Source organism: Pinus tabuliformis, chromosome J, assembly GCF_031772625.1.
Source record: "Pinus tabuliformis cultivar Carrire ecotype Pingquan chromosome J, CPIR1, whole genome shotgun sequence".
Classification (NCBI taxonomy): domain Eukaryota; kingdom Viridiplantae; phylum Streptophyta; class Pinopsida; order Pinales; family Pinaceae; genus Pinus; species Pinus tabuliformis.
In genome coordinates, this window is record NC_142295.1 from 755586849 (window position 1) to 755600386 (window position 13538).

At 42.1% G+C, this 13538-nt stretch overlaps 2 protein-coding genes across 5 annotated transcripts in view; both read right to left on the bottom strand.

Moving 5' to 3' along the window:
* Positions 1-13538, bottom strand: part of LOC149228927 (alpha/beta-Hydrolases superfamily protein) — a 332748-nt gene that overhangs the window by 257256 nt on the left and 61954 nt on the right. The window lies entirely within an intron of this gene.
* Positions 1584-5333, bottom strand: LOC149228929 (uncharacterized). Of its 2 annotated transcripts, none has more exons than XM_089375749.1 (2): positions 3158-5333; positions 1584-3048 (listed from the first exon to the last, which is right to left on the bottom strand). In XM_089375749.1, the coding sequence occupies exons 1-2, from the start codon at positions 3283-3285 to the stop codon at positions 2625-2627; spliced, it is 552 nt and encodes a 183-aa protein (XP_089231875.1). In that variant the 5' UTR covers positions 3286-5333; the 3' UTR covers positions 1584-2624. Both variants share the same exon structure in this region; 1 of them encodes a protein (XP_089231875.1).

A 13538-nucleotide genomic window follows, 5' to 3' on the forward strand; every position in this document is an offset into this window, starting at 1 on the left:
TTCGTGATTGTATTCGAGGGCGAGATAACCAGATGCGGGAGGGAGTAAATCTAAAACACGACGGAGGCCTGGGGAATTATGGCTATGCCGGCAAAATAAATTGTGAATGCAGACGTTTGAACCAAATCGAAACTCAAGGGAAATATGCAGATGGCGTGAATCCGAAAATAAGAACGCAACCTGGCCAGCGATAACAGAAGATTGCAAACGATGGGAGGCCTACACGACGGCTAAGCTATGGCTTTTTATCTTGCAGGTTTAAATGACATACATAACCCAATTCTTACTTGGAAAAAGAATTTGAAATGCACAGTCATATGAATTCAACAGGCAGAGGGTGATAGCAGCAAAGACGGCTTGGTACTTATCTGATGCACGCAAACAGCAAATAGAGAGGGCCACGATAGGGTTTCATACACAGTCGACAGCAGCAGTAAATCGTTTCCAACGCAGACAATCACTTCATATTTATTGACAGAGGCTACAGTAGTAAGGAAACAATGGAACCTGGTATACAAGACAGAGCAGTAAACTTCAATACAATGGCTAGCTCCTTGTACGATATCCGTAGTGTAGTTTACTGGTGTTGTCCCCTTCAAATTTCAGTGTTTGACCCCTGCTACAGCCACATAAAGATATATGCAAGAGTTTAAAGTGAAACCCTTCAAAATTTACCAAAAGTTACAGAAATTTACAGCTCTTACACAGCCGAATTTAGCAATGATTGCAGTAACATTTTCAAGATATCAAACATTTGAACTTTACTGTGAAAATAAAGAAAATCCCTCATGTAAAACAAGAAGTAAACTCTAAAAGATTAACCCAGGGCACAAACAGCTGGGCTCTGCACAGAACAGCTTGTGGGAGTCGGCTGGTTCAGCCCAGAACTTCCCCAAACGCCCACAAATAATCTTCACCTAAAAGTTTCCTGCACATCTCAAGCAAACATCAGCGAAAAAGGGCAAGAAATGCTGCTAAATTTCAAGAGAAAATGGAGATACCTGCCATTTTCCAGAAACCCTACAACATTCAGACCCTAGCACGTGAGCAAGATACCTGTACTCACAATGCTCTGAAAAAAAATCAGCTATTTTAACTGTTGAAAACTGAAATATGCAGAAAAGCAAACACCTCACAGCAATTCCAGAGAGTAACACCAGCCAGTTTGAACCCCAAAGTCTTTTTATTAATCAGAAATCAGTTTACAAGAGAGCTTTCAGTACAGACTCACAGATCAAATAAAAAAGTAAAATGACCCCCTAAGACCCTATAAGAAGGAAATGATCCCAACGGCTAGTTTTGGGTGATCCATGTAGAACTGATCTCGACCGTTGATGAGGATCAAGACATCTCTTGATCTCATCCGTCGATTTTATTTAAAAAAGATATTTTGCATGTGTTCACAAAAAATATTGTTATTTTATTATTTAGGGTTTTTGCTTTGTTTTATGAATTTTTATTATTTTTTTTTTTTTTTTATATTTTTTATTTTTTATTATTTTTTTTTTTTTTTTTTTTTTTTTTTTTAATTTTTTTTTTTAATTTTATTTATGTTCTAAATGGATCATTTGAACCAAACCGTTGGAAACATCCCCTAGGACCTAGGACCTAGGACTCACGAGGGGATTTAAACATTTCTCAACCCTCAAGACACATTACATCATGACTTTTACAATTTACATCTTAAGGGGACAAACCCACTTTAACATAGACCCTCATAGACCACCCAGATCTGCGACACAACTATAATCTAGCAGATTAACACGCTAGGATTCTCCTAAAGTCCTAATAACGAAATGCATCCCGGCTTTGGGGTCGGGTTTGAAGGAAAACTCTGCCGATCCATGGATCGGTGAGACTAAAAACCTCCCGGGACGCAGATCGTCATTAGAAAGTTAGGTCCACCTAGGCAACTTTACATACATGACTCTGATCTTCTTAGATTATTTACAATTCAAACATGCAGACTGGGTTTACAACAGGAAAGATCAAGCTGTCGACTGTAGGCTGGCACGGACATGTCGCTCAGGAGCTACCCTTCTCTGCCAACAGAAAGGAGGTGTACTGCATGGGTAGTTGACCAGTAGTGGTCAACAACACCCACAAAGATGAGTGTGTGGACTTTGCTCCCAAAGTTCGAGGTTTTGGACCCAAAATGAATAGGCTTTGAACCCAAGGAAATTATAATTTAATGTTAAGGTTGCGTTGACAGTGTTGAACCCGCCAATGTTGCATTAATCGTTATCGGGATAATATCGGTGCGAGGAAAAAATCGGAAAAAATCGGAATTATCGGAAAATTATCGGAAATTATCGGAAAATAATCGATTAGTACAAAAAAAATCATTTTTTTTCATTTTTTTCAATTTTTTTAATATCTAAACCATCTACAACATAAAATAAATACATTGACACATAAATATGATAAAAGAACTAATATATAAGATGTTTAATATCATTTCTAGTGCTAAAATCACGCATAACATTGAAACATGTCCTGAATAGTAAGTCCTGACTCCTGAGTCCCAACTCAGCCTCAAAATATCAACAAAAAATATGATAATGTATATCATCATGTCATAATGTCATATACAATAAAATGAAGAAGATAACTAAAGTCTAATCCTATTGATTTCCTCTGCCCCTCTTGCGGGAAAATGCCACAGCTTTCCCTTTCCCTTTAGATGTAGATGCTAGTGCCCGTGCTGGTGGAGATGGCAGTGGAGTCTGATGTGCCCTAGAAGCTGAAGAACTAGAAGTAGGAGCTATAGGAGGTAGGCCACGTTCTCTACTGGTGGCAGTGGTAGCCCAGGCAGGTGGTGTCACCTCCTCCTCCTGCTCCTCCTCCTCCTCCTCCACTACATCCCGCACTAACCAATCATTAGCAGACTCCATGAGAGGCCTCTCGACCTCAACCCTCCATGCAACAGTGGTGTCAATCCCATCCAATGAGATGGCATCCACATCAGGTGTCCTCTCAAGTTGCCTCACCCATAATCGAAGATTGTAGTAGACGTAGACCATGTCATTAAGTCGCTGGGACTCCAACCTGTACAAAGATCATGAAATAATAATTAATAATTATAAAAAAAATATTGTTTAATGAATTCAAAAATTTATTTGGAAATTTGCAATATTTTAAATGTTTAAGTGTTAACCTGTTGCGCTTCTTGTTGTGTATTTTTTCAAATACACTCCAGTTGCGCTCACATCCTGAGGAGCTACATGTTTGGCTGAGGATGCGAATGGAAAGCTTTTGCAAAAGGGGTACCCTACCACCATACATTTTCCACCATGCATCTACAACAAAATTACAAATAAAATTTTAAATAAACATAAGAAAAAAATGGAATTTGAAGAGACAATGAAATTTGAAACAAAGTTACAAACTAAAAAATACCTGGCATTTTAATCGTCCTATCAGTGACAGCCATCTCAAAGCCAAATGTGCCACATGCCATCTTATATGTCTCAATTTGTTTAGAGATCTCTATACATTGTTCTGGAGATCGCACCATCTTCTAGACACAGGATAAGAATCCATCCATGATCTCAGCATCAAAATCAAACCCACATGCGTAAGAAAATGCAGGGTTCAGTAAAAGCCCAGCAGCATGAATGGGACGATGGAGTGTGTTGTTCCATCGCTCATCAATCACTTCCCATAGGAGGAGTTGTCTCTGAAACCCATCATCTCCCTTACTATCATAGTAGGCCCGAATGGCTTCTTTGGCCATGTCCATGACCTCATACAAATAGCCCATTGCGGGCTTCTCACCATCAACCAACCGAAGAACCTTTACCAAAGGTTCAGTGACGGCGCACACCTCCTGCACTCCCACCCAGAAGTCTTCCTGGTATGAAACTAGTCTGCATATGGCCTCTCCTTCTAGTTTGCGACTCATTGGCAAAGCACGCCACTCCTCTGAAAGAAACATTCTCTTCACATCCCACATAGAATTCAAGAGGGATTGAAGAGATATGAAACTGGTGGCAAACCGTGTAATGGCGGGGCACACCAACTCTTTGTTGTTGGTGAATCTTCTCATCAAGCTAAGCACAGATGCATGGTTATATATAAATTTTGTAATGCTTTTGGATGAATCAACAATATCTTTGACAAAGGGAATTTTCCTTATGTCCTCCAACATCAAATCAATACAGTGTGCAGCACAAGGTGTCCAAAATAAAGTAGGATGCCTGTCCATAAGCATCCTGCTAGCAGCAACATAATTTGCAGCATTGTCCGTTATGACTTGGACAACATGTTGTTCACCCACCTCCAAAATAAACACATCCAGCAAATCACATAAAGTTCTTGCATCTTTGATTTGTGCAGATGCATCAACAGATTTGATAAACATAGTCCCCTTGGGACAACTAACCAAGAAGTTTATAAGGGTTCTCCCCTTTTGGTAAGTCCAACCATCTAACATAACAGTGCATCCTGTTTGTGCCCATGATGCCCTAAATTCCTCCAATCTTTGGGTGCAGTCACGCTTTTCATTTTGAAGAATTTGGCCTCTGAAATCATGATAAGAATGGATTTTGTACCCTGGACCAACACTGGCAATAGCATCAACAGTAGGTTGGAAAAATGGATTATTCCTTACAATGCTGAAAGGAATATCACTCCAGAGGAGAAATTTTGCCAACAACTTGTCAGCTTGTTCTTTCTCAGTTCTTTTTAGCATTGAACCGATAGATGGCTGTGAACCAAGTGTGGTTCGAGGAACAAAAAATGATGCAGCAGCTACCATATTGGTTGATGTTGCAGTAGAACCAGTGCCACTTGGCCCACTTCCTTCAGCTGACCTTTTTAGTTGCCTTTTGAGTTCTTCTTTGGCCTCTCTAGTCTACTCTAAATTTTCCAATGCTCTCATGGCTCTTTGGATAAGTTCAGGATTTGTATTTGTACAAGGCCCCACATCTTTTCCAGGGATTTTTGCAAGGTGAAACTTCAACCTGTACACCCCCCCGGACATAGGGTGGCCACACAACTTGCAACTCAAGTTTAGTCTATCATTTGGAGAATCAGGTACACCATATTCCCAGAAAGGATCCAATTTCCTTGGCATGTTTGTTTTTGAACTTTGAAGTTGCAAACTTGAAGTCTTGATTCTTGAATGGTGTTTTGGTGCAGTTGTGAACCTATGGGAAAATAAGGATTACAATTTAGCATTTACAAAATTACAAGTTACAAATTTACAATTTAGTATTTTAATTTTTAATTTTTAACATTGTACATTGAAAATCCAAGTTACCCAACCTAAAACAACCATTCCAAAGTTCAAAGTTTCAAACACAAGTTACCCAACCATTCCAAACCCAAGTTACCCAACCAAATGGCAAAAATAATGAAAAATACATAAACAATATTTAAAAACAATGAAAACAAAAAAAAAAAAAAAAAAAAATTGGTTCTCATAGTCATACCAAGTTACCCAACCAAAAACAATGAAGAAATAAAAAAAAATCTTTGAAAACAAAAGAAAATGGTGCCCATACCAAGTTACCCAACCAAAAACAATGAAAAACATACAAAAACAATGTTTTTAAACAATGAAAACAAAAAAAAATTAATCCACATACCGTTTCTATGGAGAAATCGGTGGTCTCCTCTTGATTTTCTCCTCTAAGCACTTAGATTTAGCTAAAAACCCTCTCCAGCTTGGTCTCCCAGCTCTTCTCTGCCCTCCGCGCGCGACTGTCCAAATGAATTCATAACAAAAAACCAAAAAAACTATATAAAACCTCGCTGCCGCGAAGCCCCGCGATTTTTTCCGTTTTTATCGCGATAAAATCGAAATTATCGCGATAATTTCAATAAAAATCGGCAAAAAAAAATTCTGGCGATTATTTCGTATAGTTATCGCGATTTTATCGGGACAGCGAAAAAATCGCGATAATTTCATTTTATCGCGATTTTCACAACACTGGAACCCGCCAACATGTTAGGGGATCTCCTCGGTAAAAAGTCCCAACTAAGACCTCAGACCGTTTGGTGTAGGAGTCCCAGTAGTGGATCGTACGGTATCGCCTTGACCGCAGTTGCGCGCAGAGGCAAGTAAGATGTCCCTATTGGTAGCAAGGGTATGACATATGCAGCAAGTCAAGGTGCATGAGCGGTTCTAACACGATGGGTGAGGTGAGTGCGCCCCTTGGAAACCTGTGAAAGCATGGAATTAAGAAGGGAACACACAAGCAAAGATGCATCACACACGGGAAGGCAAGTAAGCTAGCAATCCAAAGTGATGGTTAAGCCAACAACACATTTCAGTAAGATTCATACATACATATAAGCAAACAAATACATATATCATTTAGAGTAAACAAGATAGTTGAATTACAATACGACATATGCATGAAACGTGTTGGCTCTGTTATATTAAGAAGTGAAAGTTCCAATTATACAATACAACCATGACCAACCATTAATTCCGGCAGCGGAACGTTACAGTCACTGCCGTTTGCTCCTCCAAAGAGATATATTAGCTCTGCACAGTGGAGAAGCCAAGGCTCGTTACAATACTCTCCAAGCTTTCTCTAAGATACTCCTATCAGAAGCTTGGCTGACCAAAAGCCTCTACAATGAGTTATGAGGTACTATATATAGCAAAGGGTGGGGTGACCCTTGACATCCCCCTTTGTGACTTTTCATCTACTCTCATGACTCTTCAACTACTCTATGACTGTTACATTCAACTATCGACACTTGAACTTCCACTTGGCAAGATGTTACATACAATCCGCACATGTACCCATGTGAGACAAAATAGGCTTGAGCAAGCCATGCAAGACATCATGAACACTCGGACAGTTGTGGTAAGACCAGCTCTTCGACATCCTTGCGATGATCGACGATGGCGAACTGATGCCAAGCTTGATCTGTTGGAAATACTGAGAGGGGGGGTGAATCAGTATTTCTTTTCAATTGTTATTTTTACCAGTCAAGTCATTTATATTTAGAACCCAAAATGAACAATAGGAATAAATGCTTTTATTAATATAATCTTTACAATAAATCAGATACAATATATATAAGGCTCCAACATGTTGCCAAGCACCAACTTGGACTTTTTGTGAGGCTCCAACCTCTAAGGCACCAACCCTGTCTTGTCAAGGCACCAACCTTGGATTTAGGAGCACCAACTCCAAGGACACCAATCCTTCCAATTCTAAGGCACCAACCCCAAGGGCTCCAACCCTCTGCTATATATTGTCTGGATATGTTTGGTAGTAATTCTCTGTTCCCAAAATCTTCTTCATTGAATTCTGTCAATCTACAACTTCACTGTAGTCTCCATGCTACATCATCAATGACAACCTGTCTTCATATGAAGGAGTCTTCACGACTCTTCATATTGCCCACACAGAGTCTGCAAAGTTACCTCATGTTGATTTCAAATAGCCATCATGATCTCCAATAATGTCTCCAAGATCTACTGATACTTATCAACAAGATATATGCGCTAGGCCTCAATGTCTTTTCAAAAAGAACTTTGTTTCGACCCTTTGTTCTTACTGTCACAGTAACTGCTTCAGGAGTGAGGCTTCAGGAGTAACTCCTTCAAGAATGACTTCTTCAAAGGAGTGACTGTCGCAGTTTCATATTGTGCATTCAATTAAAAAAACAACCCTGCCCTGTTCATACTCAGATAATCTTCTTCGATCCGCAGAGCGTCCTTTTGAACTGTTATTTGAAATCACTTTGAAACACAGGTCCGAGCTTTTCAATAAATAACCCAATCAACAGAATGTTTGACATTCGGTTTCCTTCTTCTTTCACTGGACCCTTCAGCTTCCTTCTTCGCTCGCGCTTTGACTTCCTTTCTTCTTCAACTGGACCTTTTGGTTTCCTTCTTCGATGTCTTGATCTTCGGCTTCCTTTTTCGCTCGCTCAACCTTCAGCTTCCCGATCTTCGGCTTCCTCTGTCTCTTCGAGTTCACCAATACTCAAAAGACATGTTCATTCGGAAGAGAGGCCAAATTACAATAGATGTTGCATATTAAAATTATATCAGAGGCCCTTTTTTTTTAATATTCATACAATAGACTCATTATTTACGAAGGATTTCATAGGAGAGACCGTACCCAATGAGGTCCCACATCCACGTCATCAATCGCAATCACAACTTTCGGAGGTCCCGCAATCGCAACTCTTAACATCACCGATGTAACATGGTCGATATTCATACTGCCGATGAAATGGACGCAATATAATATTAAACAGTCGTCAATAGATCCGTCGGGTCCATAGCTCCATCGCAATCGGCAGTCTGTCGGGTCCACAAGTCTTATCGCAATCACAGTTTACCATCGTTACATTTCTTCAAGACTTGCGATATGCGACAAATGCGATATTTCTTTAGGACGTATTATAATGGTGCAGCGGGTCCGCATACATATCGCAATCGGTGGATTTCAATGTGGCAAGGCTTTAAAGAGACTTGCGATGTGGCGGACGCGATATCATCTTAAGGCGTATGTAATGGAACTATCGGGTCCGTATTACATATCGCAATCGGAGGTTTTGAGTGGTGTCATAAAATAGAACTGCCGATATGATTTCTGCCGATATTATATACTGTCAAAAGGGTTCCCATGGTTTATTACTTCCTCCGTATTACATATCGCAATCGGAGGATTTCAATGTAACAAGGCTTCAAGACTTGTGATGCGGTGGATGCGATATTTCAATAAACAGTTGTTAATAAACCCGTCGGGTCCACAACCTTATCGCAATCGACGGTTTGTGGGACTTCGACTAGCACATGGATTAAAAACAGCCTTAACCCCCACAGTTGACCGTGATCTAAGGGTTGACTATGAGATTGACGACTAGGATTGAGTGCGGGACTTCAGCCACGATCAAGGAAGTTCGTACTTTCCTACCCCCGCTCTTCCGATAGTTGTTGCTCCTGTGACTTCTCTTCACTCTTCCACTCTTCCAATAGTTTTCTTCTTTACTCCTCTATTATCGATGTTGCTCTTTGTTCTTTTGATAACACTTACCCTTGGGCATATGCGATAACCTGCTTCTCTTGCTCCGATGACTTGTTTCTTTGATGGCTTTCGATAAACTCATCATCTTACTTTTTGGCTTCTTGCTCCTGTTGCTTTACTGGATCCACTGCATCATTTGTTGTTAAATCATTGTTCAATTGCTGATCAATTGTTGTTCAATTGTTGTTCAATTACTGTTCAATTGACCTCCTGCGTTATTTGTTGTTCAATTGTCCTCCATCTCATCATATCATCATATATCAAACTTTCATCACTATGAGCATTATGATCAATGGGCGTCAATGGGAAATCACGTATCAAAGAATTTGCCATCACAAACACCGTTATATTGACATCAATGACAACCTAGATTAACATGGTCGTCCGTGATGGTGTCCGCGCGCTCAATGGTGACATCCTGCTGAAAAGCGAACTCTTGGCTTCGTTGCATCTGGGTACACTCATATGGCTCCTCTGTCCAACTCGTCTGATTAACATGCATATCACGTCTTAAGTGCAGCTGAACCAACAACATACTATGCATAGTGTCTGTGTTGATCTCCAAGTGTGTGTTGGTGACCATGCACATCAACTTGTCAAAATACATGTTCAGCTTCAGTCGGACTTGCTTCTTGTCTTCGCTTTGGTGAGTGTGCCAAATGGGTGGGATCGCATGCGTGCGCACAATGACATCCATGCTCCTGAATACCCTTGCATGCAATCGACAACACTGCTCACCCTGTCTGCTCCATGCCAGCTGTTGGATGGGTCCATAACTTGTATGGGGGCAGTTTCATCGATCTGTGTATGTTGCGCCTTTTGATGTGCAGGTTCCCACTGCAACTCCTTCTGTTGCCTATACAGCTCCTGTTCTTCCTTGAGTTGTTGCTTCAACACCTGCAACTCCTTCCCTATTTCTCTCTCTACCTTCGCGCGATCCTCTTGTCGCCTCATAGCCTCAAACTCCAAAGCTGCTTTCATCACAAGTGGATTTGCTTGAGCTTGCAACTTTGTTCCGCCTTTGCGCTGTCAACAACCTTCCTCTTGCATTTGTCGCATGCAGGTGTGCTACCTTCTGCTATTGTTGATGGTGTTGCTCGTTGTGACGCTGCTGCCATTTCATCTTGATATCCTTGTCCATGAACAACTTGATGTCTTCATAGATAGGCAAGTTCATAGACACTTGATCGACTGCATCCCCAGTTGTGCTCTAAACGGTGTCTTCGACTCTGCTCTCTTGGAAGCCATTGTACATGTGCTGCTGAGAGGCAGACGAACACCTGTGATACCTAGAGACATAGCAACACTCATGACAAGCAATCTGTCAGTTGAAAACCAAAACAAACTGAAGGATTGACATGCAACATACCTGTGTGACTGTCCGTGAAGATTGCACAATTTTCACCAGGAGGTTGGGAGACTGACTGCCAAAACTGCGTAATGCACAGTCCAACCTAGCCTACTGAGGACTGAAACTGCGCAATGCGCAATTTCAGTCAGCAGTGACATGCAAACCAGCAAACTGCATTGCGCAGTTTCTGGGGCCAGTAAGGCACTGCCTCCCAGAATTGTGCAATGCAAGCCTGGAGGTCAGTGCTGGGCCAAACTTGCACAATTTCTGGAGGGAAGGCAGAGCCTTCACTTCCAAAAATGCGCAATGCTAGCCGGGCAAGGCAAGGTCCAGGCTAAGGCAACCCAGACCCACCGACGGGCAATTGAAAACATGAGAAGTTTGAATGCATGGTGATACTGAGTGTAAACAAGAGTGAATGATCATGCATGCAAACAGTAAGTGTAGGATTCAAAAAACAGGAAAGCATGCATGTGTGTGAAGCGAGTCGCCGCAACGGCGATCGTTGGTACAAAAACAGTGTCATACATGCGACAGCAGTGAGATGCATACGAAAACCGAAATGGTGCTTATACAAGCTAACATAAATCAAAATGACAGCAAGCGCTCATTGAAATCAAGCTGACAACACTCACCAAAAGCAAAACACAAAAAGCGACAGAAACGCAACGCAAGACATGAAAAGCAGACTTACCCTGAAACAGCTAAGCTGAAAGTGCCAAAGACTCCTGGATGTGATGTGGGATGTCAGAGCTACAAGGTCGATGTGAGGAATGAGCTCTGCAGCGTCCGGTTGATGAGTTTTGATAAGATCAAGGTTATGACGCGCATGCCACAAATCTAGGAAAAAGCGACACTTGGCGAGAGGTTTCTAAAATGAGCTTTGCATGTAACCTCCAGCTGCTAAGAATAGATCCCTAGATCTAGGGATGCCTTTTACATGCTGCCTTTTGCTATTTCGGGAAGAGCAGCCCATGCATGCAAATCAAGATAGCTCAGTCCCAGAGGGGACCGGTCGACCTGAAGGCACATGCAGCAGTCTGCAAGCCTGGGAGAGGAATTTGCGCAATTTTTGGGCTGAGCAGAGTTGGTTGTCCCAGAGGGATTGCGCAATTTTTGAGAGGAACAGGTGACTGTCTCCCAGGATTGCGCAATTCCTTGGCTAAGCAGCTGTCCTGGGATGAATTGCACAATTTCCCAAAGGAAGCTTGACAGGCAGCATTGCGCAATTCTTGAGCTCAGTAGGTTGGCCAGCTGTTTTGTGCAATTTCTGGAGGGAAGGTTGGTTCCCCTCCAGAATTGCGCAATATTTTGAGGAAAGCCTGACAGGCTGATTTGCGCAATTCTTGAGCTCAGCAGGTTGACCAACTGATTTGTGCAATTTCTGAAGGTAAGGTTGGTTCCCCTCCAGAATTGCGAAATTTTCTGGGGCAGCTACTTAGCCAGCGCATGGTCTATGTTCGGAAAGACAGCCTGTGAGGGGAGTGAAGCAAACTGACATGCACAGACTAACAAGACACTGAGAAACAGCTGAAGCCTATATGCTTGATAGTGCAAGACATGTTGCTGAGGATGGTCGGTAGGGAAGCTCCAAAACGAAGCTAAGGCAAAATTTTGGAGGGTGTTTGTAGCCGCTACAACACTTGGCGACACACTGGTAGAACTCCAACTCTCTAAATGGACCTTGTTCCTGAAAAGCAAGTTTAACACCTCCAAAAGTATTGTTCAATTCTCTGTTCGTCTTGGTTTCCACACTTGCTTGATTGTAAGATGAAGCATCTGCCAAGCCCTTGGTCAGTTGACACACATTCCAAGCCAACACAGTTGTTTCGATAGGGGATGAGGGCTATATTGGTGCACAAGCCATATGGTCGTCAGAGTTTTAGTTTCATCTCTGGTGTTGCTCCGCTGCCAGCAGGCCTGAACAGTACCCCGGTGGAGTCACACAGGAACACAAGCATCTCTCCGCTGCCAACGAGCTTGGTCAGTACCCTGGCGAAGTTACTTGCATCACCTCTCTGCGCAGGAAGCCTTTCCCTTCTTTCGCCTTATTCATTTTTCATTTTTTTCGAAAATTTTCACTTTTTTTACTTTTTTCATTTTCATAACGATGCATAGTTGTTAAAATTGGCAACTAGGGCCAAACTCAACGTGGGTCATCTTATTTGTGGCAGCGGATATTTTTCTTGGATTCCTCTCGTCGAAAGGTGTAAGATTGATCTAAAGATCATCCGATTCTGACAAGTATTCATGGAGATATGAATTTATTTGTGTTATGGGACAATTCGTCAAGGTCAGCCAGCAACCAAATTTCCCCCACTTGTGCTCAACGTTTTAGTATAAATAGAGGTGCCTTGAAGGTCATTTGTACACACACTTCACTCTTGATTTCTCTCCACTTTTTTTGGGTTTTAGTGGAAGAGAAGTATAAGAGGAGGAAGCCCTAGAAGCAGAAGGAAAGGAGCCTTAGCTTGAAGCCTAAACGCAGTCTTATGATGCCCTAACTAATCACAATCTTGCCCTAATCTATACGATGTTTGAGATAGCCCTTAGACGTTGGAAAAGAGGCAGTAAAGAGGCTCCCTAACATGGCTATCTAAAGGATGTCAAACCGCAGTCTTAGCAAGGGAAATCTAAGGCCTATACACCCTGCCCTAGCCGCAGGTCTATCATGCCCTAGCCGCAGCAAGTAGAGGCAGTCGTGCGTGGAAGAAAGATGTTTATTCTAGGGCCGAGAGGGCGAGCTACTAGGCCGATTAGAGGAGGAGCAAAACGCTAGTAATTGGGTGACTGTTTGGGCACGTTTTGGAGGAGGCCGAAAGCTACAGCGAGCTAGGTCGCAGGCCATAGCAAGCTATTGGAGTTCTAGGGTTGCGTTGAGATGGACAAACCCTTAAGAGGACAACATGGCATGGGAGGAGCCTCTCCAGGCCTTCAGAGACTTCTCTTTCAAGGTAAACAACTTGAAGACCTTCTTCCCCTCTCTTCTTACAGCATTACTAGAAACAACTCTTTGGTGTTAACCCTTCGTTTGAGAGGAGGTGTAGCGGAACAGTCATCCTCTGCTCCTTTCTCTTACAAAGATGCAGTACACTCTGAGAACCCCAAACCCTCGGAAGCCCTTAAACCTAAGCCTTTTTTGGTTGACAAGATAGAGGAAGTCCCCTCTGTTGAAATCACCC